General features: G+C 43.3%; 1 protein-coding gene across 2 annotated transcripts in view; it reads right to left on the bottom strand.

Moving 5' to 3' along the window:
• Positions 1 to 13531, bottom strand: part of TLK1 (tousled like kinase 1) — a 187777-nt gene that overhangs the window by 149226 nt on the left and 25020 nt on the right. The window contains exon 1 of one of the 2 annotated variants that reach the window (XM_054043645.1): positions 5492 to 5728. The exons of the other annotated variant lie outside the window; for it this stretch is intronic. Coding sequence (XP_053899620.1) covers positions 5492 to 5636 — 145 coding nt within the window. The 5' untranslated portion in view covers positions 5637 to 5728. Of the gene's footprint in view, positions 1 to 5491; positions 5729 to 13531 lie in introns of those variants that run through there. 2 annotated transcript variants of the gene reach the window in all.

The raw sequence follows: 13531 nt of genomic DNA, 5'->3' as shown, positions 1-13531 counted from the left end.
ATGCCAGTAAAGTGCATGCTGGACTCTAATACCAAGCAAGGCCCACTAGTACACAGTATGATTGGGCTTTGTTGACCTTCAAAAAAAAGACTGTGAAATTTAACTTTAAATTTAACTTTTAACTCTGTGTCTGGTGGCATACAGACTGCATAGTATAGCTCTCAGGATTTTTCATTCTGAAAGATATTTGCAGATTATGTTACCCTTAAAATAAGTGGCCATCTGTAATTAAGTCAGTAGAAAAAAAAAGAACAGGAGTACTTGTGGCACCTTAGAGACTAACAAATTTATTAGAGCATAAGCTAATACGTATGCCTAATAAATTTGCTCTAATAAATTTGAGCATAAGCTCTAATAAATGTGTTAGTCTCTAAGGTGCCACAAGTACTCCTGTTCTTCTTTTTGCGGATACAGACTAACACGGCTGTTACTCTGAAACTAGAAAAAAAAAAAATGTTCCCCTTCGTTGGAAAAAAAAAAACAAAAACAGATAGTGCAGTGGAGTTTAAGGTACTGACATCACAAAGTTCTGTTATGACATTCTTATCCTGATGTGTTTCAGGAAGCAACAAATATTTGCGGTAGCTAGTAGCTGAAGGACAACTGAGTAGAGTCACGTCTATGTACAAAGATTGTTCCCATTTAGCTGTACAGGTATAAAGCATTACAACCCCTTAGCATGGGTGCAGTTATATCAGTATAAAAGAGCATTTATAACCTCTAGTGTGGATGCAGCTGTAATATTATATCAATTTAATCATTTTGGTAAAAAAAAAATCAACCCCCTACCTGAAACAGTTAAACCAGTATATAAAAACTGTGTATAGACAAGGCCTAAGCTTTCAATTAGTGATACGCTGAGCAGTAAAGACAACTTAGAAGCAAATTTATTTGAAGTGTATATTACCACTCTTAAGTGAATCCACTTAATGCCTGCATTTTATGCACAGAATATTAACACTATTTTTCAAAGTCATCTAGAATGTTCCTCTTAACTTGTTTATTTACAGTACTGAGCACTTTAGTATTAAGTGGTGAAAGTTTAGCTCAGATAGATGCACATCACTTTTAATGATGCACAAAGTGCTGTACTAATAAAATCATCTGGTAACATAATGCCTTATATTCTATAGATATAGGCCAAGAAAGTCAATTCAACTACTATTTAAATATTATGTGCTAGATTTTAGTTACTATATAAGAAAAACAGTATCAAAGTTATAGAGTGCAGTGTTCTGTTCTGCCAAGTTTATATGCTCTAGATGCAAAGAAAGAAAAATAGTAGCCTAGAAACAACGTGAGGCAGAGTTAACATAACTTGTCTACCTTCACTATGAATTGCCATACTTCCAAAGGTTTGGATTTTTGTAAATTTAATCTTAATTCTGAATTTCCTGGGTTTTCTGAAGTTTGTGTGTACTAGTAAAACTAACATTCTTGAAAGATAACATTTACTCAAACCAACGATGTGTACTGCCTGCAGCCTTAGCTTCATCTCAATGAAATTTCCCATGGGTTACTGGTTGGTTGGTTGGCTGGTTAATCTTTGTACAAATTATTTTAAGGGACACTGAATAAGAGCCCTCACCCTGGAAATCCTAGAAGATCCACAAAAGCGGAGGCCCAATCCAACAGTCCTGAGAGAAACTGTGGAGGAAAGGGGAAGACGAGGTCTGTGTTGGTCTGTTGGCCACACAGTACTGAATACTTACAAAAGTCTCCATCTATATCCTGTGGAGGGGGATCTATTTGGGAAAAAAACTAAGGTCAACAGAAAGAGAGCCCCACACTTGCAAACTTATGTAAGTACTCAAGATACTGGCTCATTTCCTACCGAAAACATAAGAATGTAGCTCCCCTCGTTTTGACTTCCTAAAGTTTGAAGTGTCAAAGCTTTCCTCCAAAGGTGCACAGAAAAGGGGAAAGTGTAGCTGGCTAGAAGTTGGAAGCCAGCAGAAGAAGGGAGATATGGTCAGGTAAGAGCTCCTGTAATGCGCCTGCTGTACCCCACCCCCATAAAGGGCAAAAATACAACTGATTTTAGTGACCTTTCCCATTACTCATTTTGTGCACATCACAAATCCACATAATATGGCATGACTGTCAGCTTGTTAACAGGAAACCTACAACAAGAAGCTCAGCACACTGGTAAAGATATGTAGGGAAGCGTAAGCCAGTACTAACATTAAACCTCCTCTTTCATGAGTGCTACATTCATTCACATTTTAAAACAAAATAAACGCAAAGTATCACCATGAAATCTGAATTACCTCCCAGATTTCTTGCATTGCCTTATCTCACCTGACTTCTTCCATAAAACGATTCAAAACTCAAAACACATCTCCCACTACATGTCAAGAAACAACAAGAGACAGTGGACTTGCTAAAGATTTACCTGTAACTAATTTGCAATTGTTGAGTTCTACACTTCACACAAGTAATAACAGGGAAAAAAAATCCCTGAAAGTTCCCCAAGTATTCATTTATTTAAAATTTAATTTAGACAAGGAACCACTCTGAACGGGCTGCCTTCATGTTCATACCTATGAACACCACACTATGTGTAGCATGCACAAGGCAAACCTGCATTTGGGAACACTGCCCAGATTGGGTATTCTTCAGAGGAGGAACTGAGTTTTCATGTTTGTACAGACAGAACCTAGCATAGTATGGGTGCTATAGGAATACAAATAATAATTATTATTAATATTTGTCAAGAAACTTCTAGGAAAAAAATTGCCAAAGTCTGTCTATTTTTACAGGAGCTCCTCAAATGTCTAAGTATTTGCAAAGTTGTATCAATTTAATACATATAAAACTTACATTTCTACCTAACTAGTAAATCACGTGCATTAAATTTTGGGCCAATTCTACTCCATTATACTGGTGATTTTCAGATATACAACACATTTATACCACTGTAATTTAGAGCAGAATCTGGCCTTTTGATTTTTACTGAAGTTTTCACTACCAACAGCAATATTTGGTAAGTACTTAAGAAACAGATGTTGTGTGTGATACACAAAAAAACAGCAAAACATAAGGTATTCAAATACATTCCATCACCCTCAGCCTCTGCATAACTTGTAGGCTATAACTTGCACAACCAAGTGTCTCCTTCCTATACCTAGTAAAGGGCACAGAATAGGGCGTTCCAACCAAAAAAAAAAATTTAAAAGAATGCTAGTCATAGCTACAGCATTAAAAAATAATGGACATTTCCAAATTTCCAAGCACTAATCAATGGGAGAACAAACAGCTATGAGTCTATTACCTAACAGATCTTTCAAACCATCACTCATTTACAGAGCTTACTGATGTGCATAACTGGAAAATAGTGCAAGTCTATTGTTAAATAGCTGATTTTTATTTTATGGGACATATTACCTTGATGTGAGGTTCTTTTGACATGCAAGTTTCCTTTGCGTTAATGTAAGGTGTAGTGTTAATGCCCAACGGGTAGAGATTTATTTTTAAAAAGACTATATCTCACATTCTTTTCAACAAAAATAATTCAGTAGCTCTACAGTAGGGAAGAGGCAAAAGCAGAGTCTGCTATTTTCACACAGGGAATAAATGATATTAATATAGTATGTAAATACACTATGCTATCCTGCAACACAGAGCAGGTTTTGTGGTTGTTCTCTAACCTCTGAATTGCACAACCTAAATTATTGTAGCCAGAAAAAATAGTAATATTGTTAACCAATTTTAAATAAGAAACATAAATATAAAATTATGCCTCTGTGTATCGTTTTTGTCAGGGCTGTTCAAGCAGCACTTATGTTGCTCACTCATTTACAAAAAGAATTACAAACATAACACTGCAACAGTAATTTAAGATTTATATACCAAGTATCCCAATTATGACAGGTGAATAAATGCATCCAAAAATATTAAAACTTCACAAAGTAAAATATGTACTATTCTAAGCCTGGTAAATTTTATATATATAAAACACAAACCACTGTTTTCTCTTATTAAAGATTCAGCTTGAGGGGGCGAGAGTACAAAATGCTTACCACTTTACTTGGCATCTTTAACATATGCCATACATCCAACCTTTCCATACTGTATATCTTCTGGAGAGTATTCATGCCAATCTCAGATCTAGGAGCATGTGCAAAAGTCACAAGGAATGGTGCAAGTCTAACAACTACTGGCATAGAGATTGAGAACACACTCATTCTTATACATTTTCAAGAGGCTGAACACATTGTCAAGTCTTGAAATTGTTCACTGATAAAACTTGTAGTACTGCACAAGTGTCCTCTAAATAAAACGATCCAATTTCTCTCTAAGACCTTATTAGCCTATTTTAAGTTTGAAAGTTTTCAGCATGGCTACCAGTGTTCTCTACACAAGACAACAGAAGCATTCAATATTCTGAGGCCATCAATGCTGAATAAAACATCCAAGTCAATTATACAACTACTTAATATGCATATTTTTCCCTTTACAAATATATGCATTTGAGTATAAAAGTTCTCTAGCAGTAACTGGTGTACAGCATGCAGTCATTTTAGTTAAAAGCACTGAGCATTTCACTAGCTGTATAATTGCTACATCTTGTGGCAATGTATTTCAAGTGCAAGGAAGAGAAAAATGGACAATAACTGAAATAGAATAAAAAGAGACTTGTTTGCACATAACCTTCATACAGATATTCCCTGCAAACACCCACAACACCCTGCTCTCACAGTCGGTATAACACAAGAGGGGAGGAGCAGGGGAGGGAGGAGAAAAATATTATCATCTAAGATGTGATGGAGGAAAGGAGAAAGTTGCAGTCATTCTGTGGTGGTTTTAAGGTGTCGTGTCACTTTTGTCTTCCAAATTAGCTGCTCGGAAAAGTGTCTCCCCGAGGGGAACAAATTCCTTGATCTCGGTCTCTTTTTCTACTCCACCTCCATGATGCCAAAAGGACCCGACCCTTTCCATTAAGCAACAGCAGCCACATTCACCCAATACATCCAACAAATCACTTTTACTTTGTAATATGAGATAGAGAATAAAATTGGGAAAGGAAAGGAACAGAGGATGCAAGTCTCTCCCATAAAAATCACAGAGAAGGGATGAAAAATTAACACGTACACTTAGCCCCTTCTATAAGGATTGTCAAGGAAATGAACAAACATTAATCAATCCCCCTCCGTAGCCCTGGCAAAGGTGGGGGAAGGAGAATATCGAAACGCTTTTGCTGCTAACAAACAGGGATGAGGGAGAGATTGCTGGATTTAGGGGCTAGGGGGTGTCTCCCGATTGTCCCTCAGGAGAAGGCAGGGTCCCCCACGGCAGGATCTGGGGGTCCCCCCTGTGCTGAGGGGGAAATACCCCTGCAATAAGGACAAGACTCCCGCCTGCCTTCACCCCCATTCACCGCGCACCCGGCCTCACGAGCCTGGGACTGGCCTCCGGCGGCGGCGGCTGGGCCCCTCCCCGAGGGCCGGGCCCCCCTCGCAGCGCCGTGGGCACGGAGCGCGCTATTTACCTTCCTTGGGCGGCTTGCCGGGCGGCGCGCTGTGCAGCAGGGAGGCCGCCGCCGCGGAGCAGCCCTGCAGGCTCGGTGGGGACGTGGAGAGCCGGGACCAAGATGGCGGCCCCTCCAAACTTCCACTGCTACTTTGGACACTCATCAAGCTACTTTCCTGGAGCCCGGCAGCCGCCGGGGGCGGCGGGGGAGGCGGCGCGGCGGGGGGACACCCAGCGCCGCGCTCATGGCCGGGGGGCCGGCCCGACACCGGGGAGAGGAGGCCGCCGCGGGGAGAGGGCTCCGGAGGGAGGCGGGGCGCGAAGGAGACAGGGCTCACGGCCGGCGCAACCTGCCCGCACCTCTGCACTGCGTCGCCGCGGCCGCCGCCGAGCAGCCGCCTGTGTCTGAGGCTCAGGCTAACCTCCGCCGCCGGGGGGGAGGGAGCGAGCGAGCGGGCGGGCAGACGGGGAGGGGTCATGCGCAAACACCACCACCAGCGAGCGCCGCGCACCTCCAGCGCGCCGGGCAGCGCAGGGGAACCCGCACGTACACCTGCCCCCATCCCACCCCGCCGGTAGGGGCACTGACCCCCCCCACACACTACACTACAGCCCCGCACTCCGCCCTGCACACACACACACACACACACACACCAGCCCCTCACCACCCTGCCTGCTGCCCTGACCCCCACCCCACCTGCTGTATTGACCCCACACACAATACACTACAACCCCTCACACCGTCCTGCCTGCTGCACTGACCCACCACACACAATACACTACAGTCCTCTCACACACAGTACACTACAGCCCCTCACCCCACCCTGCCTGCTGTATTGACCCCACACACAATACACTACAGCCCCTCACACCTGCTGCACTGACCCACCACACACAATACACTACAGCCCCTCACACCCACCACACACAATACACTACAGCCCCTCACACCCACCACACACAATACACTACAGCCCCTCACACCACCCTGCCTGCTGCACTGACCCACCACTAGGGTGACCAGACAGCAAGTGTGAAAAATCGGGACAGGGAGTGGGGGGAATAGGAGTCTATATAAGAAAAAGACCCAAAAATTGGGACTGTCCCTATAAAATCGGGACATCTGGTCACCCTACCCACCACACACAATACACTACAGCTCCTCACACCACGCTGCTTGCTGTACTGACTACACATACAATACACTACAGCCCCTCATCCTGCTCTGGCTGCTGCACTGACACCCCCACTTGCACACTACAGCCCCTCACACCACGCTGCCTGATGCACTGACCCACCTGCCTACTGAGCTGACCCCCACACACACACACTACAGCCCCTCACACCACTCTGCCTGGTGCACTGACCCCACATACCCAATACACTACAGCCCCTCACACCACCCTGCCTGCTGCACTGACCCCTACACACACACTACAGCCCCACACCTCACACAGCCCTGCCTGCTGCACTGATGTCCCATACATGCACACCTACAACCCCTCACACCGCTCTGCCTGGTGCACTGACCCACATGCACTCTAACCCCTCACACCGCCCTGACTGCTGCACTGACCCCCAACACGCACTACAGCCCACCACACTTTACACAACCCTGCCTGCTGTACAGACCCACACAAACACACAACCTCCCACAGCTCACCCTGCCCTGCCCGTTGCATTGACCCCCTCACACACAACCCCCCACACTTTAAACTGTCCTGACTGCTGCATTGACCCCCAACTACACACACACAGCCACCTACACCTCACACAGGCATGTCTGCTACACTGACCACCGCCATGCACCTAATAGCCCTGCCTGCAGCAGCTGCCCTCGACTTACACAGACCTGTTTTCTGCACTGACCCCCCCTTCCATACACACCCCACCATCCTTGCCCCACACAGATACATAATACAGCTGTGTCTGCTGCTTGGACCTTATCACCCCTCTACCTAACACAGCTGTGTCTGCTGCACTGATCCTGCACAGTGCAGTTGTGCCTGCTGAATTGACACCCCCACATACACACACACCCCTCACCACTACCTTGTCATATACCCCTAACACAGCCCTACCTGCTGCACTGACTTGCGAATCTACAGACCTCACCATCACCACCTATCCACATGTGTGCATGGCATTGTGGGATGAAATTCCACTACAATTTCCTCCTCATCTCTTCTCAAAACCCATCTCTGCTTCATGCCTATGAGAAATCAGCCAGTTAATGAAGGCTTGAGGGGCAGATACAGATAGTTGGTACTTTATCTAATTATAATAATAAAGATAATCCAAATGTATTCACAAATTGCATATATTTGTTTCCCTTTCCTCAGACATTTTATTTGTCACATGTATTCTTAGATTCTAAATGCTGCAGGGCAAAAAACATGTCTGATGTGTTTGTGTAGCACCTAGAACAAGGGAGGCTCAATCATGTTGGGGACCTCTGGGCTCTACGATAGTATAAATATTTAGCAAAAATAATGGTCTGGTATAGTATGTCAGTATTGTATATAATTTGTAGATATGATTTTTATTTTTTTTAATCTATGGCTAATATAGTATTATGTATTTAAATGTATTGAGTAGTATTAAGGCACAGCTACAAACATAAGGCCTAGTTCCTCATTCCCTGCACACCCAAAACTCCCATGGACTTCAGTGAGAGTTTTGGGTGTATAGGGAATTCAGTGTTAGTAGTTTCTAATTTGTGAATGCAATTTACTGCTGAGGACAGCTTTGATTATTAATAATGCCATGATTCTCAAGTCTACCATGCCAGACACAGACAACCATCTTCTCTATGAGGCAAGTTTAAAGACTGGGACTGTTCATCTTAGAAAAGAGATGATTAAAAAGGGATATGTGAGAGGTCTATACAATTATGAACGGTATGGAGAGAGTGAATAGGGAAATGTCACTTACCCCTTCATGTAACAAGAACAAGGTGTCACCCACTGAAATTAACTCCATACAGAACAGCCAGAGGAGGAGGTGGTGATGTGATGCTGCCACCTCCTACCTTATAACTTTTAGCCCAGTGGTTAGAAAACTCACCTGGCATGCGGGAGATAATCCAGACTCAATTCCCCTCTCAGCCTGATGGGGACAAAAAAGTTGAGCAGGGATCTCCCACCCTTCAGGAGAGCACCCTAAACACTGGGCTATGAGATATTGTGATGTGGGTCTCATCCAGTCCTTCCTACTGAAGCTGTTTCACTGTGGATAAATAAAGACTCATTGGACCGGGGTACTAGACTCTTGGGGTATGTCTACACTGCAATTAAAAACCCGCAGCTGGTCCATGCCAGCCGACTCAGGCTCGTGGGGCTCGGGCCAAGGGGTTGTTTATTTGTGGTGTAGATGTGCGAGCTCAGGCTGCAGCCCAAGCTCTGGGACCCTCCTACCTCACAGGCTGCACTTGTATATTTTCATGCTTTTCTTCACAACCCTGAGGGCTAGAATCTCACCTTTTTTTTCTTCTTCTTTTTTTTTTCAATGAAAGCTGTTTCTCATGCAACATCGTATTTTAGCAGCTGTGGCTTTCAGAAAAATATTAAAATACACAAGGCTCGTGATAAATTGTGGGAGTTGGTAACACGGTTGACAGTGGGACTAGTTGTGTGACTAACTGCCCATCACTAAGGAGTTCACAAATCCAGTTCTATTTTAAGCCAAAAAAGTGTAAGAGGAGGTAGCCAGCACTGGGTGACGGGAGTGGTTAGGGGGATGTTTTGTAACTCAAGCAATGAAGAGGTTAACAACCTGCCCGTGGCATAGGGAACAAGGGAGAGAGGAAGGGAGTTGAAGCTTGGTCTCACCACACGCATTACAGCAGTGGGGCTAACAATGTACTCCAATAAAAGCGCACAATTACAGAACTTTAACAAACATTCTTAACATAAACTGGCTTTATTTTAAACATTAAGGTATGGTAAACTCCACATTTATCCTCAGCTCCTCTTGAGAAAGTGTATTCCATTTTCCATGGGCCATCTGCTGAGAGTTCTCTCCCTACTCCAACACCCTTCACCATCATTGCTGATAATTCTACAGTTACCAAGGGTCAAGAGAGAGACTTCATATGGAGGCAGCAGAGATGTTGGGCTAAGTTTATGTAAGAGAAAAGGGGATTTTTCAGATCTTGACCAGCACACCCTCAGTACGAATTAATTATAATTTTTATTAAAGTAACAGAAAAAAATGAGGACCTTAAAACATCACTGACTCTGGGCTGAGTGTGGCTATTAAGCCTATACCTTAGAACGGGGAAAACTCCACATTCATGTGGGATTGGGGATGGGGAAGAAACATTTCTGTGGCAAGATGACAAAATGAGTTTGATTTTTGTTTTTGTTTTTTTTTTTAAATGACTATTGGAAGGCTGCTCAGAGTTTTGGAATGTAATTAGTCCTGGCAGGGATGTGTTAATAGACATGACTGGAGGTGATAATGTCAAATGTATATGATAAACAGTTATTACCTAGTTTGGCAATTTATCCCCACTTGCATTATATATATTGAATCCTTCCCTCACCCATATTGGCACACAGTCCAGAAATTAGTCTCTTCCATCTGCTCTATGGTGTTGAGATTAATTGTTCTGCCCTCCCTGCTCAGGGTTCTTCGGGTTTCTTCTGGGCGTTTACTCACACCACTTGGTTTCCACTTGATAACTTGATGTGGGAATCTGTGTGTTGGCATCCAGAGTACATGCAGTACTAACTACAGTAGTTGGTTGAGTTGTTAATTCATTGCAACTTGTGACTGGTTTCTGGTGCAATTAAAAGGATAAAATGAACAGTTTCCAGAGGTAAAAGACCTAGGATTTTACTGATGGGCCTTGGGCTCATGGGATAGGGTGAGAAACTTGTGGCCCTCATGGGCCAAGGTCCTCACCCTTCTGTGCCATATGTCCCCCTATCAAATTCATGGCCATGATAAACACATCATGAACCATGAAATCTGGTCTGCTCCTGTGAAATCTGGTCTTCTGTATGCTTTTACCCTATACTATACAGATTACATGGGGGAGACCAGCATTTCTCAAAGTAGGGGTCCTGACCCAAAAGGGAGTTGTAGGGGGATCACAAGGTTATTTTAGCAGTGTTGCAGTATTGCCACGCTTACATCTGCACTGCCTGCACACCTGGGCGGCTGGAGAGCAGCAGCTGTTGGCCAGGCACCCAGCTCTGAAGGCAGCACCTCTCCAGCAGCAGCACAGAAGTAAGGGTGGAAATATCATAACACCTCCCTCCCCCAAAAATAACTTTGCAACCCCTCCACGACTTCTTTTTGGATCAGGACCCCTACAATTACAACTCCATGAAATTTCAGATTTAAATAGCTGGCATGACATTTATGATTTTTAAAATCCTATGACCGTAAAATTGACCAAAATGGATTGTGAATTTGGTAGGGCCCTACTCATGGACTGGTAGGACTCATAGTGAGCTGATCCTGAGCAATAGGCTGAGGAGAGCCTACCCTGAGTTACAGTTTATATGGTAGGAGCCCTATAACCCCTGCACTGGAAACACTTAAATGCCTGGTATAGGCAGGAGCGCCGCCAGCTTTTCTGCCGCCCTAGATGGCGGAAGGTCCCGCCCCAAAATGCCGCCCCCCGCCCCCCGAGGCAGCAGAAGGTCCCGCCCCCAAAATACCACCGTGGTCGCCACCCCCCAAATTGTAGCGCCCTAGGCGACCGCCAAGGTTACCTAATGGGTTGCGCCGGCCCTGGGTATAGGAGAGCATGGATGATAGGGGGGTAGCACCCCTCTCTGTGTCCAATTTTACTAAAAGTTGCAGCTTATCACTAAAAATCCATTCATATATCCATCTTTAATTCACCACTGTGTCAGGATCAAATGTCCAGCTCTTTCTTCTGATTCTGTGGAAACAAGCTTCTGATTGGGTGATTCTTGGCTCTCTTGGTTGGGTAATGAAATCGTTCCAACCAATGCCCAGAATATTTTGTAGGCACCTATTTTCAAAGGCGTCTAGTTTCCTGTATAACATTATGGGAGATCTCTAGCTTCCACAATTGTTATGTTAGACCTGAGATTACATCTGAATTGAAAATTCTGACATCTGTTCTGATGCTATATACCTTTGATTTCCATACATTGTTGAGTTTAATAAATGCTGTGGATGCCTCTCTTATCCTTGATATCAATTCCTTCTTGGGGTCTCCATTGACCCAAGCCAATGCTGACCAGGTAGTTTCTACTTTCTTGATATTTTTGCCCAGTGATGTGTTACTGCTTGATGTCTGGGTTTCCAGGATGTTTATTTTAGCATAACTAATTCTGAGCCCTGCTTGGCCTGCTGTTTTTGCCAAGTTGTTTGTCTTTACTTGTAACTTTTCAGAGGTGTCACTCAGTAGCGCAATACCATCAGCAAAGTCCAGGTATTTGCCATCTACCTCGACTATACCAGTGTTTGTGTTGCTAATATACTTCTTCATTATCCAGCCTATAGCAATGCCAAACAACAGCAAGAGGAAACACAGCCCTGTTTCAGACCAGTGTCCATGCTGAACCACTCGGTTGTCTAGTTATCCACCTTTACAGAGCATTTTACATTTCTGTATATGGCCTTGGTGATGTTGAAGACTTTAGTTGGGATTCCATAGGCAGGGCCAGCCCGAGGCACCAGCGTAGCAAGCAGGTGCCTGGGCGGCCAATGAAGGGGGGGCAGCACATCCGGCAGCAATTTGGCGGCAGAGCCGTCACTCCCTCTTGCAGTGAAGGACCTGCCACTGAATTGCTGCTGTAGAACAAAGCAGCTGTAGAGCTGCCGCTGATCGCGATCGCAGCTTTTTTTTTTTTTAATTTATTCATTTATTTATTTATTTTGGTGCTTGGGGCGGCAAAAACGCTAGAGCCGACCCTGTCCATAGGACTGAAGAATACTCCACAATGTATGTCTGTCCAGGCTGGCAAATGCCTGTTGAAAAATCAGCTAAATTGATGAGGAGGAGAGCTGCCCATTCTATACATTCTTCTGTGATGTCCTAAGTGTGACTATCTAATTTACATGGGATCTCTTGGGCCTGAATCGAGCCTGTTCTTCTCTAGCTTTGCTGCACGTTGATGTGGCTGCTGGTCCCAAGCCTAGATAAAGTCAGTTACTGGAGCATGAGAATAATGTTTCAAACACCAAAGATGTCACAGATCATGAGGGAGATAGACAACTATGGACTTTTGGGCATCAGTGAAAGCAGATTGACAGGTCCAGATAAGGAACACTTCAAGCAAGAAACATCTCATTTATCTCCACTTACATGGTAAAAATGTGTGTATGTTTGTGTATAATGCATTTATTTTGTGACTAAGAAATAGACACATTTTAATATGATTTTTTTAAAATTATGATTGTTTATTTTAATTTTGGTACACTGGTATATTTAATAAGAGTATTTATTATTTATGTAATTTCTGGGATCACGATTTCCTTGTAACTCACAGGTGCCTATCAAGTATTACATGCTAATTGCGTAATGTATATACTGTAATACATGGATTCAGAGTAGATAGTTTTAATTCCAGAAGATTTAAATTACTGATTTTAAACAAGATTTGAGTCACCTTTAAAAATAATTGCTTTCAGACAGTTTTACAAAGCCTAAGCTAATTTGAAAATTTGTGCTAATACATTTTAAAATTAAATGTTATAATTAATTTCATTATAAATGCTGTTTTTAAAACTGACATTTCAATCATGTCTTATCTGACTTTTACAAATTGCTTTAAGAAAAAAAAAATAAAAAAAAACATTGTTTTGCTCAAATTCTTTCTAAATATGATTTTTCTACCTGCCATTCCCTTTTGCATTTAAATACAAAGCACCTTGGTGTAAAGGCGCCATAGCACAAAAGAAAATCAGGTTCAAAAACTGTTAAAATTATGAGATATTGGGACAAAAACATTTAATGTCACACACTATCATGCACACAAGGCCATCTTTAGGATGTATGGTGCCCTACGCAGTATTATTAAACTGGTGCCCCTTGCCCAACTTGCGCTTAGCAACACAAACATAAGCTTAT

This window comes from Malaclemys terrapin, chromosome 11 (assembly GCF_027887155.1).
Source record: "Malaclemys terrapin pileata isolate rMalTer1 chromosome 11, rMalTer1.hap1, whole genome shotgun sequence".
Taxonomy (NCBI): Eukaryota; Metazoa; Chordata; order Testudines; family Emydidae; genus Malaclemys; species Malaclemys terrapin.
This window is presented reverse-complemented; position numbering and strand designations above follow the sequence as displayed.